Below are 20614 nucleotides of genomic sequence, written 5' to 3'. Positions count from 1 at the left end.
TTCCCACGGCAATGGAAGGGGTGGTCTATTCTATGCCGGTGTCGTAAGAATCGACTAAGCTTAGGGGGCGAGGGATGAGCAACAGCGTCCCTCTTAAAACACCTCTAAAACCCTGACTGTGGTTGCCAATCAGCCTGCCAAGCATGGCAACTATTGTCTAAACCCCCAAGGCTTATGTTCAGCAGTGGTCACTTAAAGGCTGATATGATGATGATGATACATATAAACCTACCTCTTAAATCATTCTGTCTTGAAAAAAAAAACCGTATCAAAATCCGTTGCGTAGTATTAAAGATCCAAGCATACTTAGGGGCAGACAGACGGTAAGCGACTTTATTTTAAACTATGTAGTAATAGTAATAGTCACATATAGTTGGATAAACATAGCAAATTTATAAAGGTTTTTATGTTTTACTACAAAACTCTAAAAAATAGGAATTGATTGACTGACAGACAATTATTGTACGACTTACACTACTAAATCTGATTTGAAATTTCACTTAGATTGGTATTGTAACATAGATATCTACAAAGAAAGTGTTTTTAGAAATTCCCATTGGGAAAGAAGATAACAATGCTCAGTACTGACGAATTCGCAGAGCTTCCGACCAGATAGTAAGTATATAGAGATCGTATAGTCGTATAATCTGGGTATAGAAACATTTTACACGTGTTGCTGTGAACTCAAGTACTATATTACAATGGACCTTTCAAAGTCTAATGACCCGCAAAATAAAAATGTCTGTTGACAAGATCAACAGACATTTTTGTTCGTACACGATTTAATGATAATCCAAGAACTACTTTATAAGGTAAATTATTTCTCTATAATTTATTAAATTACTATTTTCTTACAATGACTATTTTCTTAATTATTTTATGTTCTATATATATGATCTAAAATGTAATTGTTTCTATTTTCTGTTTAATGGAGTAACACGTGCATAAACTACTATCAAGACTCAACGGGATTACATATGCCCCAGTATTACATTTTTTTTAGCAAATCACTCATAGTCAATCACAGTTCACAGATCTCTTTGCAAAATTCATAGAAAGAATTCAGGTCTAAACCTTATACATCATAATTCTGCACGTTTATAACCCTTCTCTTACCATTATGCCCTTTTCAAAGATCTTAGAAGTAGGTATAACACTAATATTTACTTATTTATTTTAATTTTAGCACGCATTAAAATATGTCTACAAGGCGGATGATCATGTCTATTCAAAGTAAACAAAGGGAGTATAAAGAGTCAATATATGTACTTTTATCTAAAATTTTATTTGCATATATCAACTAAAAATAATATAATGTGAATGAAATTACATCGTATAATGTATATATAAATATATTTTAGTTAAATAGGTAGCCAAAATTATTTCATTTGATTCATTACAGCAAACGCTTTGTATGTCCAGTTCATAATCTGCAAAAACAGGATAATATGTTATTATACGTAATAACTTTGTATTTGTAAATACACTCTTTGTCCACAGTAACCCATTTACCAAAATTATTTTTGCTCCTATTAGCAGTTATTTAATATTATTTTTTATTTGTTTGCTTGTTTCCACTTGACATTTTAAAAGCTCTACCAATCATTTTGAAATTTGGTGTACACGTAGTATTTGAGATGGAGAAGACAAAGTCATGGATATGAACAAGTGATGTCTAAATGTCGACTATATGAATCCTGGTATTCAAAATATTTATACGTTGTTTCATTGAGTTACAGACAAACATCTTTACAAACTTACACAAACTTGTATATTGTAGGTGTAAAGTCAATATAATGCTATTTAGTAAAAATTTTAACCCCATTTTAGATACTTTTTGTTTAATGTCAATAAAATTGTTTTTATATTTTTCGTGACACGGTATCCTCAAAGCGATACAAATCTACTACATATTGTAACATCTAAAAATGATCGTAAGTAATACTAAATATGATAATGTGTTAAGATATACGTTATATAACACAAGTATCAAGTTCAGTAAAGTTATGGATAGTTAGCAGAGATTAAACCTTAGTAGTATACTAAGTTAAATCGGCCCGGCTGGCGAATCAAGTTTAGCTTAGGTCAAAGAGGGCACACCTGATTCTCAAGAGGTATGGAGGTTGAATTATTTATTAATGATATGCGTCTCCAGACATCAAATATACTATGTAAATAAAGTGAATTTTAAGATGTTTGCCTTATATTTTGTAAGATTATTTTAAACAATGTAAATGTTTATCGAGGATTTCTGGAGCATACTTTTATGATAAAATAAAATTATGAGATTTAGTTTTCTTTTATTAAGAATCATTTTTAGATAAATCTAAAATGTTAATTTTAATAAATTTGGATTATCATTATTTTTTAACAAATACTGTCTATATAAATATAATATAAATTATTAATTATTTAGGACTAAGGTTATAAATAATTATAACATTAAAAAAGGATTGAATTCATAACATATCGTCAGAAGTAGTCAATAATAAGTAAAATAATTATAAACAGTAATATAGAAACGGATCTAGTATCGTGCCTTGAGGTACACCAACTTTCAAATCAGAGCTTTATGTCATTTACATAAACTGTGTTCATTCTATTTTTAAATGATATAATACAGTATAAGGATGTACGGGTCTTCATACAGTAGTTTCTTGCCTGTTGTCATGTTCCTTACATCGCAAAGATTGTCACATTTATTTTTCACTGGCCTCAAAATGAGGAGATCCTCAATTTGAGTACTCATGTTCAATATAAATATCGTTACTGAATGATTTTGTGTTGCGAATTTAAGTACTTTTGAATTCTATAATTTCTCGATCTTCGATTAAGAAAAATGTCCAAAATAAAATAACATAGTTAAATAATAAAATTCGACCAACATTTTACAATTCAAAAGTATAAATGCATGGCACCTTTAGCAGGTACCGAACGAATGTTCGAAAAATTTACTCAACGTAGGTCTATTCATGAAACTACTGCATGAAAAGTATTTTTTATACTGTAATATTATAATACCTATATATCAAAAATAGACACATACCGTGGTGAAAGTCGCTATTGAAACTGGTGCAAGTTTCGCCGCCATCAATGTGACGGGTTGTTGTGCGATACATATAAATATTAATACATTTTTCTTCAAAGCTGTCGATATCTTTAACCAAGGGCTACTAAATATCACCCTTGAAACATGGAGACACTGAAAATTTAAATATTTTAATGGTACCTGCTTAAATTGTCATCTCTAGTCGCCTTAAATCTTTCAACCAATCGTTAAGAATTTTGTCATACACATAAAATATAAATAGTATTTTCCGTATGGTCACGGCATAGAATGGACTACTCCTTACTTTCTCGTAAGTTTCGTAAGAGACGGCTAAAGAGACTTAATGACCGAAAGATGGGCTGCGGTGTCCCTCATAAAATATCACCAAAGTTTAACTGTGGTTGCCAACACGCTTGCCAAGCATGGCAACTACTCGCAAAATCTTTCTTATGGGGGAGGCTTACATTTAGTAGTGGACAGTCAATGGATAATATGATGATGATAATAGTATTTGGTATTTATACATATGTACAAACCAGTATAAAATGGTTGTCAAATTTTTAGTAAGAAGATTGTACAGTTATTGTGAGTAACATTTTAGGCTAACATAAAAACGTTTGTTTATAGAAATGAAAATTGCTCATAAACATCATTATCTTAACATTTACTTAAGCGTATATTACATAGATAATAAGATTGTTTTAATAACATAGAATGTAAATGAAAATCTTTTTTTGGATATATTCATAAATTATCTTAAAAACATTGCCTTTCTAATGCTAGTCTGTGATATTAAATTTTATTATTAAATGGTACCTTTATCGTAATTTCGTTCCCGAAATAGCAATCTAAAAAGAGATTAAATATAAAAATAGACAAATAGGTTAATACCCATATTACTTCAGTTATATTTTTATGCGGAGATTCAATCTGAAAACAAAAGTAACCGATCAATAACTATACATTATTAATAGATCTAAGAATAGAGTAACAATATTTTATGGAACTTTTTATAATAATACCAACGTATTTATTCGAGAGAGACATTTGTCTATGTCTTCATTGAATGAAATAATTTCGGAGAAATAAATAACAGGTATTATATGTTCGCTACAACAGCAATAATTGACAAATACGCCGGATTACTACGAGTACATACAGCCTTTAGCATACTTTTACTCTGTTATCATTACAACCAAAAAGTTCGAATTGATCAAGATCATTGTCATAAACATTAACACAAGCAAATACTTTAAACATTACTCATTTTTCCATTGAGATCTTAAACTATGATTTTGCTACTTACTGAAAATATTTGAACAGCCGTGTTACAAATAATAATAGCACTTAGAAATAGCGTAGATGTTAATTGAACGCCAAGTGCCGCTTGTATTAACTTTATGTACCTGAAATATAAGAATTACTTGTTATAATTAAGTAAAAAAAATTGCCTATTTTTTTAATGTTCAATAAAGTGTTATAAACAAAATAACAAACCGAAAATAATAATTAATAAAATACATAGAAAATAAATACGGATACAATTATTTAACGTCTTTTCCTTTAGGAACAAGTTTGGACGGTCATTCTTATCCTTATATCAACACTCATTTAAGGTTCCGCTGTTGGGTATGGGGTCTTCAGATAAGAAAGAGGGATATTAGTGTAACAAAATGACTTGGGTTTTATTTTAGTTTTTCCTTCTGGCTGTGTTGTATTGTTTTTCAATTACTGTTATATTATTATTCTCTCACAACACTGAAGATAGAGACATCAGTAAATGTTACGTCATCCTGTTTATTAGGTATATACACTTTAGTACACAAGGAAGTACTATTATCGATAGTTAAAGATTACTAATTATTAATTAATTTATTTATTATTAATAGACAATTACTTTTGATCAATCAAACATCGAACTAAACAATTTTACTAAAACTGCCGCTGCCATTAGAGTTGACAAAGTATTATTAATTCCTCCAAATGATTGAAAACGAGAGAAACGAAATGTAAATAAATCAAAGATTTTTGTTCTTCGAAATAAACCATTAAAAATGTCTTAAATGACAAAATTGTTTAGATAAATATTATAAAAATTGTGAAATTATATCATTAGTTAACAATACCACTGGCTTAGGTGTGAAAGTTATTTAAAATCGTCACAAATATTGTAATTATCATAATAAAAATAAAAAAATAATTATTTAGGTTATAATTAATTTTAAAAAATACATTAAACATATATACATATATATACAGATTACAATAATAATATACAAATTAAATTGCGTACGGTAAAAGGTTTTCCTCTCAAAAACGGTTTTACATAAAATTCACATTTTATATTTCTTTTGAATAATATTTCCGTTCGCAGAAATCACTTTTAATATAATTATGGCGATTGATCAGGCGAAGTGCTTTCTGAAAATTTGATTTTCAGAGAATATTAAAGGCAATGCTGTTTTCAGTTTATTGCGATAAAATTTTAATATCAAGTTAAGCGTGAACCTCGTCATCCGGCCGCATTGACTAATTTTTTCGTTAAATCTAACTATGGTAGCCAAAATTCTTTTTATTTATAACCTTATTTTTTAACTATTGCTTATTATCATATAATGAACAAAGTAAAAAAAACAGATGAATCTCCTAACTTACTCAGTTTCTTTAAGCTAATAAAATGATAAAATGAAATTTACTTTCCAATACATACTTTCTATTTTAGATATAAATGATGTAAATAAAAAATATTTTTTTTAATAAAAAGTAATGAATACCTACTTATACATACCTCAAAATTGCGAAATAATATAGTATAAAACTATTGAGTACACTTTTGTAAGCTTCATCATCGTTAAAGCCTCTCAATTCTTTTGTTACTTTTACAATCTCTTCCATATGTTCAAATTTCGTAATTATAACATCCAATTGATTAACTGAAAATTAATGGATGAAAAATATTTTGTACATAAAAGAACAGTATATTAAAAATATATAAAGTATTGAAAATATTTAAATTGAAAAAGCAAAATAAATTGGAAGTAGATTTTACTTCGCAATAAGAACGTTTTTGTTCAACAAAATATATATATATATATATATATATATATATATATATATATATATATATATATATATATATATATATATATATATATATATATATATATATATATGATTTATAAATATATCTGTTCAGATATTTTTCTTTATCACTTTTATTATTATCATATTTAATCATCACCCTTTAACTGTCCACAGCTGAACATAAGCCTGCCACTTGAGGGGTTTGACCACTATTGCCACGCTTGGCAGGCAGATTGGTAACCGCAGTCAGGCTTTAGAGATGTTTTAAGAGGGATGCTGCTACCCATCCCTCGTCCTCCTTTAGTCTGATCTTATAACACCCACGTTATAGGAAGGGAGGGGGGGGGGCTATTCTGTGCTAGCTAACTTGTCACTTTACTCAACACTAATCCAAATCCTCTGCATACTTGTACAATCAATATATCCATCATAAGGATGATAGGGATTTACAAACAGTAAGCATTCTGTGTGAATAAATGGTACTCTCGAATACTTACTTGCACATATCATAAAAGCCCACGGTAAAGTTTGAAGGCATATATAAGTGCTCACCATCATTGGTTTGTACAGAATCTGAAATTATATATAAATATATTTAAACTAATTTTATTTATAAAAAGAAAATGATTTATTTTTGTAATTATTTAAAAAAAAATATTTACAATTTTAAATTTTACCTATAGAAAGCTTACATTACTAGCGAGTCACGTAGACTATATTTTGGTAAAAAAAAAATACAGATCCTTATATTATCTACTCGTGTTAAACCAGACGACATTTTAATAAAAAAATAATATTAGATCAGATAAATAATTAAAATACAAGTATCCACGTTACATACAATTAAAAAAAGGAAATTTGTTTTACCACTGCTGATAAACACGATAAAATAAAATGTAGACTTAAGCAAATAATACCAAGTATAAACATTATTGATTTTAAAAATAATTATTAAAATCGTTTCACAAATATCGAAGATATCCCGTATTATACACATTGTAAAAAAGAGGCGAATTGACGACATTCTTCTTTATGTAATCGCTTAAAGTAAAATATGGCAGATATCTAAGTATAAAATACCCATTGCTCTCAAGCAAACTACAACACATTTTCCTTTTCACTATTTGGCTTTGATCAGATCCTCTTTCTGATCTCCATTAATGATAAGAGCAATCTTATTGTCCGTACAAAGAAAGTTTCACTATCCATCTCTAAGAAAACTTGCCTTATTTTATGGTATCCCAACACGATCCCCTAGGATGCTAACTTTATTCTCGACGGCACAGAAACTTTATAATTTTCGTGTACTTTCTCACCGTACGTATTATTTACTTAAGTTCGCTGGATTAACTTGATTAAAATGCAGATAATACTAATGTTAATTGTACACGAGATGAGAAAACTTGAACAAGTGTTTGTAATCCAGATTTATAACAATTAATTGACTGATTGCAATAATTCTTTTCTTTTCATTTATATTATTTTTTGCTTAATTGTATACATGTATTTTACGTAGAATGAGCTAATTTTTCCTTTCCCATGGGTATTGTTAGAGGCGATTAAGGGAACGTAATGGACGAGGGATCGGCAACAGCGTCCCACATAAAAAAATCACCAAAACCTAACTGCGGTTGCCAACCTGCCTGCTCAGTGTGGCAACTACTGTGCAAAACCTCCTAATAAAGGGAGGCCAATGTCCAGCAGTAGACAGTTAACGGTCGTTACCATTGTGATGATACTATGCAAATGTAAAAAAAGGAAATTGGATTTTTTTCCGCACTAAGCCTCCCATTTAGGCCGTTGTGCGTATCACAATATGTCTGTATATATCTACGTATGTCTGTAACGGGATTTTTTATGAACTTATTATATTTGTCATTTCCGACAACTATTCCAACTTCATCCGGTTGTCCTCTTTAGAATGAGTAAGGTTTTTATGTTGCCGCGTCTCTCGCATCGCATCTTCTGAGTCAGCTGCATCTAACTTCCCATAACCTTTGACGTCTATTTGATGCGGTTTTGATTTAATCACACTTCAATTACTTCAAAAGTCATCTCGCGGATTTGACATTGTTACTTTATCTAGTGGAGACTTACCTTTATACACCTGTTCAGGGTTAACACACTAGAACGATCATAGTTAAAAAAATTTTTCTGGAATTTCGCTGCTTTCTCGCTGTCCCTCGTTGTCAAAGTTGTTGTCTAGTTGCTCCGTACAGTTTAATATAGTTTTTGCACCCCTCACCCCTTTCTACCCCCCGTTGCAAGTGGTTTTATTGTTATTTCGAAATCTCAAAAAATCGCTCGTAAATTGTCTTTTTTCGTCGTTTTTTCTTCTTGAATTAGTTAGTTTTCGTCCCCTCTTGTCGTTCGTCTACCTATCACCCCCCTACCCCCGTCAACCCCCTGAATTTTGACTATTTACCTACACGTAATCGTACTATTTCTCACCAATTTTCTCCCCCCCTGTCGCTTTTAGAATTTTTCTAGTATTTTTCCCGTGCTGTGCGCTCTGTCCCGAGTGCATAGACACCACACTTGTCCCCATCGGAGCACTTTTGCGAAAAAGCATCGAACCGAGGCTACCTAAGCGCTCCAGAATTCGATAATAACATATCATAGTTAAAAATTTTTTTCTGGAATTTCGCTGTTTTCTCGCTGTCCCTCGTTGTCAAAGTTGTTGTCTAGTTGCTCCGTACAGTTTAATATAGTTTTTGCACCCCTCACCCCTTTCTACCCCCCGTTGCAAGTGGTTTTATTGTTATTTCGAAATCTCAAAAAATCGCTCGTAAATTGTCTTTTTTCGTCGTTTTTTCTTCTTGAATTAGTTAGTTTTCGTCCCCTCTTGTCGTTCGTCTACCTATCACCCCCCTACCCCCGTCAACCCCCTGAATTTTGACTATTTACCTACACGTAATCGTACTATTTCTCCCCAATTTTCTCCCCCCCTGTCGCTTTTAGAATTTTTCTAGTATTTTTCCCGTGCTGTGCGCTCCGTCCCGAGTGCATAGACACCACACTTGTCCCCATCGGAACACTTTTGCGAAAAATTTGCCCGCCCACTCACCCATTTTTCTCTACTGATAAGGTGGACATTTAATACAAAAATCTGCCATTACTTTTTTCTTCCACAAATTGATAGTACTATCCCTTAGCTATACCTACGTCATTCCTTCTCTTGATATTAAGCCTCTAGTGGTGCTAAATTGCAAAAATGCCTCTGGCGCGGTCACCGGTCAGGCGACCTGTTAACCTGCCGTCTGAGTCAGCAGAGGCTCAGAGGGCAGAAACTACAGCCATACCAACAACTTCTACTTCTACTAGCTCTTCATCGAACACGTTTTTACCGTCATGGAGGTCTATCAATGTTCATAAATCTCCCAGCAATAGCCAACAAAGCGTGACTTCACTTCAAACTATCGATGAAGCGGAAATAGCTCCGATCACACAAGTCTCACAATCTGCGTATATGCTTCCGAGAGAGGCCGATACTATGGCAGACTGCTCTGAACGATTACAGGATCTCGCTCTGGATATTGCTGGCACACTTAGGCAAGCGAAGTCTGTTACAGCAGAAATGCGGAATCGTGCTATTGAGTCTGCGCACTTGATTGCTCGGCTAGCGAACAACTCTATGGCTCGGCGACTCAAACAAGCGGAAACAGTAGCCTATGAGTGCAGACAGGAGATAGCAGCCGTACGAAGCGAACTGGGGCAAATTAAAACATTTATGGACGATTTTCGCAATACTATGCCCAGCGACAGAGTACTCCCTACAGCTCACATTACAGAAACAAATATTCCACAAACAACGTTTGATGCTATAATGGATGAAATTAGATCTCTCAGAAAAGAACTAGCCGAACGCGATGCTAAATGTGCAGCCACACACATCTGGAGAAATGATCTCAATAAAATACTCCGTGAAGAAATGGACCCACTTAAAAAGGATATCAAAATGGTCACCACTGCCGTTATGGATCTAAAGCAGAACAAGCATGATGAGGTCGTAGCTCTTATGACCGAGCAGGGCTCTGCAATTGATACTGAGATGACACTTATCGAAGTTAAGGAGCAGCTGGATCACATACGCTCCCAGGTCACGGAGAACACTGAGTTGGTCAGGAAGCAAACTGAATTAGCTAAACAAACAGTAAGCACTCCTCCATCTTTACCAGTTGTTAATCAAATGAAGCAGGATCAGACAGCGCAAGCACAAAAATCGGATGCTCGTCATCCGCGTAGTTATGCAGAAGCACTATCGAGGCCAAACTTCGCAGTTCTCCTCGAATCAGCAGACCCTCGAAAGACCAGTGACGACATTATAAATGAAGTCAAACAAAGCGTGAATGTCATCGACCTAGGAGTCGGTGTAAATCGCGTTACTAAAATTAAGAACCAGAAGGTGATAATGAGTTGTGGTTCACAAGAAGACCGGAAGACCCTACAGACGGCAATCAAGGAGAAATGCTTACAAGTTTCAGCAAGGAGCGCTAGAGACAAATTTCCACAAATAAGACTTATCGGCGTGGTTAATAGTATTACAGATGAACAGATCGAAAAAGCAGTAATTAATCAAAACCGCCAACTTCTCAACACAGCATCTGATCAAACAGTTAAAGTGCTAAGAAGGACAAAAGGCAGGACACAAGATATCAAAAATATTATTCTAGAAGTGTCTCCATCTATATGGCGAGCTGTTCACGGGCATAAGCTGCATATTGGACTCCAAGTAGTTTCTGCGATTGATCAATCTCCAGTTATCCAGTGCTATAATTGCATGGGGTACAACCACAAAGCCGCTGATTGCAAAACACAAAACAGATGCGGCTACTGTGCACTCACTCATGATACTCGAGAATGTCCAAATAGAAATTCTTTGCCGGTGTGCTATAACTGCAAGCTAGCTAAAAGAGAGAATCTTGCTCACCCATCCTATAGCCAAGAGTGCCCAGAATGGCAAAAATGGGATAGGATAGCTAGATCTGCAGTTATCTACTGCTAAAGGCAGCCACAGGGATAGGACAGATATTGCCCAATCATCACAGAGTAAAATTAGTGTAGTCCAAATAAATCTCGGTAGAGGATATGCAGCTACTCATGAATGTCTTCAGACAGCAGTCAACAAGGGGTTTTCGATTATGCTTCTTCAGGAACCATATGTCGGATCTAAAGGTTACCTAGCGATAGGTACCAGTTATCGAGTAATACAGAAACTGCCCAACGATGTTTCCCATCCTGTTCGTTCTGCTATAGTTATTCTGAACCCTAATAGCCTTGAAGTAATCGAGAGCCCCAGTTGGATGACTGAAGACATAGTCGCTATCAAAATAAAAACCGGCAGAGACACAATTACTCTCATAAGCGCTTACTTTGATAAGACCCATGACATACACGATACCTTGAACTCCTTACGTAATATAATTACAAACACAGGAGCATCTAATTTAATTTTAGCAGGTGATGTTAACGCAAGAAGTATCTGGTGGGGCTGTGACACGGAGGATACCAGGGAATCACATCTAATGGACGCTCTGTCCGAACTTGATCTGGAAGTGCTCAATGCGGGATCAACACCGACATTCACCGCTTACCGCCAGGGACAATTGTGTAACAGCATTATCGACATAACTACCTGCTCTTCCCAAATATTGAATCAAGTCACAGACTGGAGAATAAATCCCAACCTATGTACTCTATCCGACCATATCCCAATCACATTTGATATTAATAATCATCAGATTAATCTTACAGAACCTACTCCCTCTACACGAATTTATTATACTGGTGAAGTTAACTGGAATAAGTTTCGTGATACACTACAAGAAACGCTTGCAACGCGTAACATCAATCCCGATACTGTGCTGAATACCTTAGGTATAGAAGAGCTTGAAAGACTAATAATAGATTACCAGGACACAATCACCCAAGCATGTGCAAACTGTATTCCAAGGATCCAGAAACCGAAAATTAAAAATAAAAAAGCTAAGTGGTGGACAAAAGAACTTAGTGAATTAAAATCAGACCTAAAAAGGACAAAAAATAAAATTAAAAAGGCTAATTTACAAAGGAAGGAATTTATTATACAAGAATATTTACAAAAGAAGAGTATATACAAAAAAGCTATAGAAGACTCAATAACTAACAGCTGGAAGAAGTTTTGTACAGGCGAGGAAAAAGAAACAGTTTGGGAGAGATCCTACAGGATTATAAAACATAGTGGCAAAGTAACACGTGAAAATCTTCTTACAGACAACAATGGCACTACCCTTACTCCAGATAAATCCGTATCACTATTGGCAGACACATTTTTCCCTCAAGATGATCCTATAACCGATACTAGTGAGCATATTACTGTGAGACAAAAGGCAAACTTATTAACATTTAAACCACCGACTGACAGGAACCTCACTGCATTTACTCATCATGAGTTACAAACTGCATTGAAGCAAATGAAACCCAAAAAGGCACCTGGAAGGGATGGTTTTACAGCTGATATTTGTCAAAATGCTTATGAAGCAGATAAAGAGACCCTACTTGCTATATACAATCAATGTTTGAGATTGAGATACTTTCCGAGGATATGGAAGGAAGCTGTTATAAAAACCATTCCCAAACCTGGGAAAACTGACTATAGCCAACCCAAGTCTTTTCGTCCCATTGGCCTTCTTCCTCTTTTAGGAAAATTACTTGAAAAAATACTTGCAAAGCGTTTGCAATGGGAGCTCACGAACAAAGGTACACTACAACCCAATCAATACGGGTTTACTCCGCAACGCAGCACAGAAGATGCACTCTTTGACGCTCTTGAGATCATCAAGGATACATTAAAATCTAAACAAATCGCTGTAATGGTCTCCCTTGATATACAAGGTGCGTTCGACAGTGCTTGGTGGCCTGCCATTACAACGCAACTATATGAGATGGGAATTGATTCGGACATTCTTCACCTTATAGTGTCATATCTATCGGAGAGGAAAATCATGTTGAAATACTCTGGCAGTACTTTATCCAGGAGCACGGACAGAGGATGTATCCAGGGCTCGGTCTGTGGTCCCATCCTTTGGAATGTGCAACTAGACCAAGTCCTGGAGCCATCGCAGTATCGTGGTGTTCATATCCAGGCGTTTGCGGACGACATACTTCTAATAGCGCGAGGAAACACAGGTGAAGAGGTGGAAAGGAACATGAATCTTGCACTTTCACAGCTTGTACAATGGGGTAGCCGACTCAAACTTAAATTCGCTCCCCATAAGACGCAAGCGGTCCTTTTCACCAAAAAACTTAAATATTACACTCCCAAGCTCTATATGGATGGTGTCACAGTTCAGTTACAAAAAGACATTAAAGTTTTGGGCCTAACAATCGATTGCAACCTTAATTTTAATGCCCATCTCAAAAATGTTACAGCTAAGGCTTTAAATATATATAAGGCGGTTTCTAAAATGGCTAGAGCACAGTGGGGACTCAACTCTGAAGTTCTCAAGCTGATATATGGCGCGGTGGTTGAGCCTACCATTCTCTATGCTGCTAATTGCTGGGCACATGCAGCCAATAAATATCTAATGAGGCCATTCTCGATAGAGTAACGAGATTGTTTTCCATAAAAATCACAAAAGCCCATAGAACCACGTCTTTTGCATCAAGCGTAGTCCTTGCTGGTGTGCTGCCGCTCAAGCTTAAGGCGCAAGAACACGCGGAACTATTTTGTATAAAGAGAGGCCGCCAGCTACAGGAACTACCGGGGAAAAAGCTGGAATCTTTAATCTCAGTTACCACCCTACCTCATCCTGCTGTAAGACTCAATATTAAATATAATATTATAAACGACTCCAAAGATCTTAGCGAGAACATCAATGATTGGCCCCAATTGTATACGGATGGAAGTAAAATTCACGATAAGGTAGGGGGATCAGTATCAGCCTGGATAAATGGTGAAGAAAATTTTTATACTAATTTCCGCTTGGAAGATTATTGCTCAGTTTTTCAGGCTGAATTAACAGCAATACTTAAAGCACTCGAAATTATGAAAACAAAGCCACAGTATTATAAGGCGAACATTCTAAGCGATTCTATGTCGGCTTTAGACAGTGTCTCCGATCCATGCTCCTTACACCCATTATCAGTAGATATACGCAACCAAATACAGGCTCATGAGGCGAGAGGAGGGAAGGTTCTTTTACACTGGGTTAAAGCTCATATAGGCATCCCAGGTAATGAAAGAGCAGATACTCTAGCTAAAGCTGCTGCTCAGCAAAATGATACCCTACCCTCATATGATCGATTTCCCCTGTCTCTGGTTAAGCGAGAAATTAGAGAAAAATCCATCACAACATTACAAAAATTTTACTCAGAAACTAAAACCGGAAGTATTACTAAGGAATTTTTACCAGATATTAAAAAAGCACACAAAATTTTAAAAGCAGTAAGGATAGACAATACAATTACTCATCTATTAACTGGACACGGGGGAAATAGATCATATTTGCATAGATTTAAATTAATTGATTCACCAAATTGTACCTGTGATGGTGAAACTCCGCAAACTATTATGCATCTCCTTATAGAATGTACTAGATTTTCATATAAAAGATTAAATTTTGAATTTCTTACAAATACTAATATAACAAAAGAAAACTTAAAAAATATATTTGAAGACGATTCCAGCAGGTTCCAATTAATACAATTCGCTAAAATGATATTTAAAGTAATAGGGAAGGAGAATGGCACTAAATACATGGATTGACAAAATACATAACTCGGACTTTACTATAGTTAATGTACATATATATATACATATAATAATAAATACAGAAAAAAAAAATAAAAAATAAAAAATAAAAAAAAAAAAATACACAGTTAAAATTTTACAGAAATAAATACAAACAGATTAGAAAGTTGTCGCCTCAAAGATAGCGACGGAAATCACTTTATATAAAAAAAAAAAAAAAAAAAAACACACTAGAACGTTTTTCCTTATTGGTTTTCGGTTCTTTTAATATAATATGTGGTAAATTTTTCTTCATTTAATATTGTCTGTATTTATTACTGCATAAAATAATAATAATAGACAAAATCTCAATCAAAATAGGTATCCATTAAAATATATTCATATTGTATATTTGTAACTGTTTATAAATACATATAATCATATATATATATATATATACATCACGGATTTATTATGAACTGTGTGAAACATGAGACGAAAGTTTGCTATGTAGATAAACGGGATGAGTAAATCAACACCAGAATGGTAAACAACAACATTGCGCGGACTCTCAAACAAAGGGTGATTTGGTCCTTATTCAATGATAACGCCTAAAAATAGTTGAGTTTACCTGATAAGCGCAAATATAATTGAAGTATTTGTCATCATTCACATCAAACAGAAGCAGGTCCATCTTCAATGGTAATGATTGAAATCCTTCTAATGCTGGCACTACGACTACATGAACTGAAACAAAACATTTTTGCTCCACTAAAAACACAGAGTCTTCAATCGTTAACATTATGTTCTTATTTTAAAATGAATAAAACGCATATAATAAATACTTGAATTTAGAAAATAAAATTACGTATCTGTACCAACAAATTTTGCATTACGGTAAGCACATTTTATAGTTCACAAAGAAAATAAGTAGTTTTAATCAACCAAAATTAATGTAGGACCTACATCGGAGTAAATTCTGTTGTTAGCAAGAAGAATTGTCAAAGCCGGTTCAGAACTGATAAATATATTGCGCACACAAAATACAGACAACTTGACAAATTCCTTTTGGATGATATTTAAAAAAATAAACGCATTTCATTGAAATTTAAGCGAATTTCCATAATGTCTATTCGCAATACTCCTTTTCAGGAAATGGCACAGAAGCGAAAGTCAATTATCAGTCTTAAGTTAAATTATAAAACTTTTGGTTGAATAATTTACTGAGTTAGAATCATTGAATATCATCACGACACAATACTTGTCAACCTATTCATAAGATAAGAGTGCAATCAGGCTTTATTACTATTGTTTTTATTTAATCAAACAATATGTATTAAAATAATAGCAATAAAATAAAATTTTTAGTATAAATAAATAGCAATCAAATTTTGCTGAGTTCAAGACAGGTTTTATAATTAAAAAAGGCACATTACGGATGGTCCTATGATGGTTGAAATTTTTCTCTTTCTATCATCATCATCATATCATTCGTTAACTATCCACTACTGAACATAGGCCTCCTCCATAATAGTTATACGCTTGGCAGGCAGATTGGCAACCGCAGTTATATTTTGGTGATATTTTAAGAGAGACGCCGCTCTTACGACACCTACGGGAAATAAAAGGATTGTCTATCCTATACCGAGACCACACAGTAAAATTATTTCTTATAAATAAAAAATATATTATTGTTATATTACAATATTAATAATCTTTCAAAAGTACCTATACAGGTATATCGAATTAATTAGCATATTTTTAAAGGAGTATTCTACAATGAATATGACTAGAAACAATTCTCAGCTTTCCGTACTACCGCCTGTTTAATCTACCCGGAATCGGCGCAGATGTCATTTAAAAATACTTACCAAAAACATCAAAGGCGGCACCGAATAGCAAGACAACAAATAATTTTCTCGAGAGTTTTATACCTTTATCGAGAATGTTTTTGTGATTTTCGTCGTAATAGTGGAATTCATTGAACTGATCCATTAGCTGCGTGACTAAATTCCGACGCAAGTGCAAATCAAGCAGTTTCAGCGACGCCAGTATTTCCGTTGAAACTAGGTTTACTCTGAAATGTAGATCATTAGTAATTTTAAAGCAATTCACAAGATTAATTCTACTTGTATTTTAATGGATTGGTGACACAAATCGAATAAAAAGAAAATTAAAATAATATTAATGAAACTACTTCGATCGAGATAAAATTAATATGAGAACATCACGACATTATACATTTCATTTTAAGTTTACTCCGGTATTGTACGTTCTAATTAGCGAAAATATATAATATAAATATAGCGAAAATATATAATATATATGTATAATAAAAATATAAAATATCTAGGTATGTTTTTTATCTGTACAAAAAAATAACTATTCTACATATTTTATAGTGCAATAAGAATAAAATCAATAAATAAATCACCAGGTCACGTACCACGTAAAACTATTATAAAAACTGTGATGTGATTTGATGTAATAATAAATTAGTACATATCTGTGTAAACATAATAGGAAACATTTTACAATGGTAACATATTTTATTCCCATGACACAGGAGAGGGACAGAGGTACTCATGCAAACGACTTTGTAACGATTAAACGGCATTCCTAGTTCATCATTGCTTTGCCTTTGTCTAATCCCAATGGAAGAAGATAACTTAATGTGTCGACCCCAAATACTAGAGGGAGGCTTCGTACAAAATTCGTTTGCTTGGGAACCTCTGTCCCATTTGTTTCTATCGTGAAGCAGTTGTGTTTGCACGGTTGTGTTTCGGTTTGAAGGGTGGGATATGGCAGTGAATTTACAGGGTACAGAAGAATAACACCTGAATTCTCAGGAATGGCAACGCATGGGGGGTTATCATGGGTGAAACAGTACTAAACTGTTATGTACCTTAATGATAGGTAAATATCTAAGTGTTAAAACTCAACTACACCGAACCACAGATTATATAATCTAACAAAGAGCACGGAACAAGAACTAGAAGTAGTATTAATGTTAAAAGTAAAAGTAATATAAATATTTTTCGTTGCTCTAATACTAAAGGGGGGAAGAAATCGTTAGTGATGGGAAGATTAGACCCTATTGCTATCAATATACCCACCTCCACCTGGGAACCATCGTGACTAATTTATCGTTGAATTTGTCACGATGGGTTAACTGACCTGTCTTTTTATTATCATCTATCATTCCTCACTGGTGCCTCACCAGCGTATACCGTTAGCGCAGGTGTTACCATTACATTATCTTCCAATAAAAAAAATAGAGTACAAAATAATATTGTGTAATGTTCTAAGAACGTCCACTTACAGTGTAAGAATATGATCACAGAATATTCCTCTGAACAACAGAAAGCGATTAGTGTGAAAACATAAATAATCGAATATGTAAAACATGGACTTGTACATTACGTAAAGTGCAAAACGATTCTGTATTTATTGTAATAAAAGCAGCATAACCGATATTTTGTTAAAAAATAGATATTTTGATAAGCTCAAAATAATAATTAAATTTAACGTTGTTGTCAATAGCACAAAGCGCGTCTAAATCACAAAAGCATTCTATCAAACGGTTTCTATTCTAACCCTTGTGCTTTTTATCTCTAAGACTATTCTGGCTCTTTCTTCATGCTCTTTGTTTGTTTCTTGTAATTGCACCTTTACTCATATATAGTACATATTGATATTGAAATAGTTTACTATTGAAATTAGTTGGTCCGTGCAGCATATATTCTGATTATGCTTGTTATAATTAACAAAATTTCAGGAATTGATTTGTAATCATCTAACTAATTACATTGCGCTATTTGATCGTGTCTCAATATCGAGGTTGTCAGTCAATAATTTCTATTTGTGTTAATATTGAATTGATTGAGCCCAATCAATATACCTTATTAAATGTATCCAATAATTGAGTTCCTAATAATAAATCAACTCTCATTAATGTAATATTTATTAATAATGTACCTGTATTACAAATATCATATATAGAATGAATTACATATTATTAATATAAATTATAATTAACCAGCTATGCCCACGACTTCATTCGCGTAATTGCTTAAATAAATTGGTTTCAGAGGTACAAATTTGAAATTTAAGCAAATAATGCCTAGCTGAAGATATAAGTTTTATGTACTGTTTTACATACTGTTCGAGTAACAAACATTCAAGTATTTTTACATTTTGACAGGCATATATTAAGAGGCTTTCTGTGCCTTGATAAATATCAAGGGACAAGGATTTTTTATTATAAATGTAACTTGTTCTATTCATAATTATAGACTATCAGATTATAGTATTAATATCTATTATAATTACTTTACAAAAATCTACATTATTAAAATTCATCATTTCGTCATTGATTCACTCATTTATTAGCTTTAATATATAAGGATAAAAGTATACCTAAAAATCTCGAACTTGGCGTAAGATAGTATATAGTTCAAATATATAAATATTAATTTAAAAATATTTTAAAAATCTAATAAATATATCAAATAAAATTCTATAAAAAAATTGAAGACAAATAAAATGCACGTGCATTATTGGTGTACACTGAAAGATAATTAATTTTGGTATTCAAAACCTTTAGAGAATTCTTTAATTATAATGATCTAATGACATTCTAAGCTTGATCGAAAGGAAAATGAAAATGAATATAAAGAGCTTTGTATTAAGCTTATTATAAAGTAATTGATATTTAAGAAGATTATGGAATCGATTTTAACAGATTAGACGAAATTATTCACACTTAAATGATAGAATGTTCATTTATTGTTTTATATATTTTTAAATTTTATTTGCTGTAGATTATCGAATTTATGTCTTGAAAAGTACTTGGAATGTAAATATATTGTAGCGATACATATAACCATTTTATATTTTGTTTAAAGATAGTGTAAAAGTTGAATGAAATATAAAAATATGTTTAATATATCTAAAAAAATATAGTAATACAAAACAGCTAAAAGTTGATTTAGAATGATTAAAACTCTACGTATGCTTATTAATGTTACATAAAGAATGCTGAATAAATTTTCATGCTGTTTTAGTCTACGACCAGTGTATGCATTTAGTTTCATTATTTATTTGCCTATATAATATCGCCTATATACGTATATTGATACACATATGTTTGTCTTCTATTGGGACAGGCAGAAACAATGGAACGCCTAATGCTCCAATTCAAACAAACCTCTTTCGTTTCCTCCACATTTATCAATCTATTCATTCGAGCTCGTCGGTTGCGAGTACTTTTGGACCTTTTTCAAAATGTCACCTATTTGGTTGACATACGTCCGACGAGGGTGGCCCCTACCGACGTCTCACTCATTATACATCACAACATATAAATATATAAGATAAAAACATACTACCCCAATAATAATCAAATACAATGGAATACCACCGACTACTAATCATGTGAGGGTGGCGCCCTCTGGGTGGGCGTTGAAACCGCACAACAATGGAGTAAATACTTACATTGCAGCGATGTCCTGAATTCCGGCATTTTTAGCAACACAAATTTCTACCAAATATATAACTTGTGCAGTTGTAGGTATAATGTAAACGAGTATACCAACAATTATTCGCATTACCAAATAAAACCAAAATTTGAGAGATCGACGCGATTGTGGTTTGTAGAGCCAAATATCAAAGAACTTTAACGTAGCGACATGGAGAGATATATATTGGTACAGATAAGCTCCTGAATCGGATTTCATTTTGAAAGAACTGAAACAATTGAGGATTTTATG

At 33.2% G+C, this 20614-nt stretch overlaps 1 protein-coding gene across 1 annotated transcript; it reads right to left on the bottom strand.

The window, feature by feature from the left end:
• Window positions 1–1379: 1379 nt before the first annotated feature.
• On the bottom strand, window positions 1380–20581 carry LOC113510749 (odorant receptor 46a-like). Its single transcript, XM_026894266.2, has 9 exons — window positions 20340–20581; window positions 16715–16920; window positions 15475–15590; window positions 6631–6706; window positions 5838–5982; window positions 4356–4455; window positions 3866–3979; window positions 3047–3202; window positions 1380–1430 (listed from the first exon to the last, which is right to left on the bottom strand). The coding sequence occupies exons 1-9, from the start codon at window positions 20579–20581 to the stop codon at window positions 1380–1382; spliced, it is 1206 nt and encodes a 401-aa protein (XP_026750067.2).
• Window positions 20582–20614: the final 33 nt, after the last annotated feature.

Source organism: Galleria mellonella, unplaced genomic scaffold (assembly GCF_026898425.1).
Source record: "Galleria mellonella isolate WM207_F2 unplaced genomic scaffold, CSIRO_AGI_GalMel_v1 utg32, whole genome shotgun sequence".
Taxonomy (NCBI): Eukaryota; Metazoa; Arthropoda; class Insecta; order Lepidoptera; family Pyralidae; genus Galleria; species Galleria mellonella.
The sequence above is the reverse complement of the archived record's forward strand: the minus strand, read 5'-3'. Positions and strand labels throughout refer to the sequence as shown.

What these genes read in the sequence shown, in the direction of transcription:
- LOC113510749 (XM_026894266.2), bottom strand. Translation starts at nt 20,581, where the DNA reads ATGAAATCCGATTCAGGAGCTTATCTGTACCAATATATATCTCTCCAT. An exon ending in ATTCAGGACATCGCTGCAAT is followed by an intron (nt 16,921 to 20,339) that starts GTAAGTATTTAC and finishes TCTACATTTCAG; the next exon opens with AGTAAACCTAGTTTCAACGG. An exon ending in TATTATTTCGCAATTTTGAG is followed by an intron (nt 4,456 to 5,837) that starts GTATGTATAAGT and finishes CTTATATTTCAG; the next exon opens with GTACATAAAGTTAATACAAG.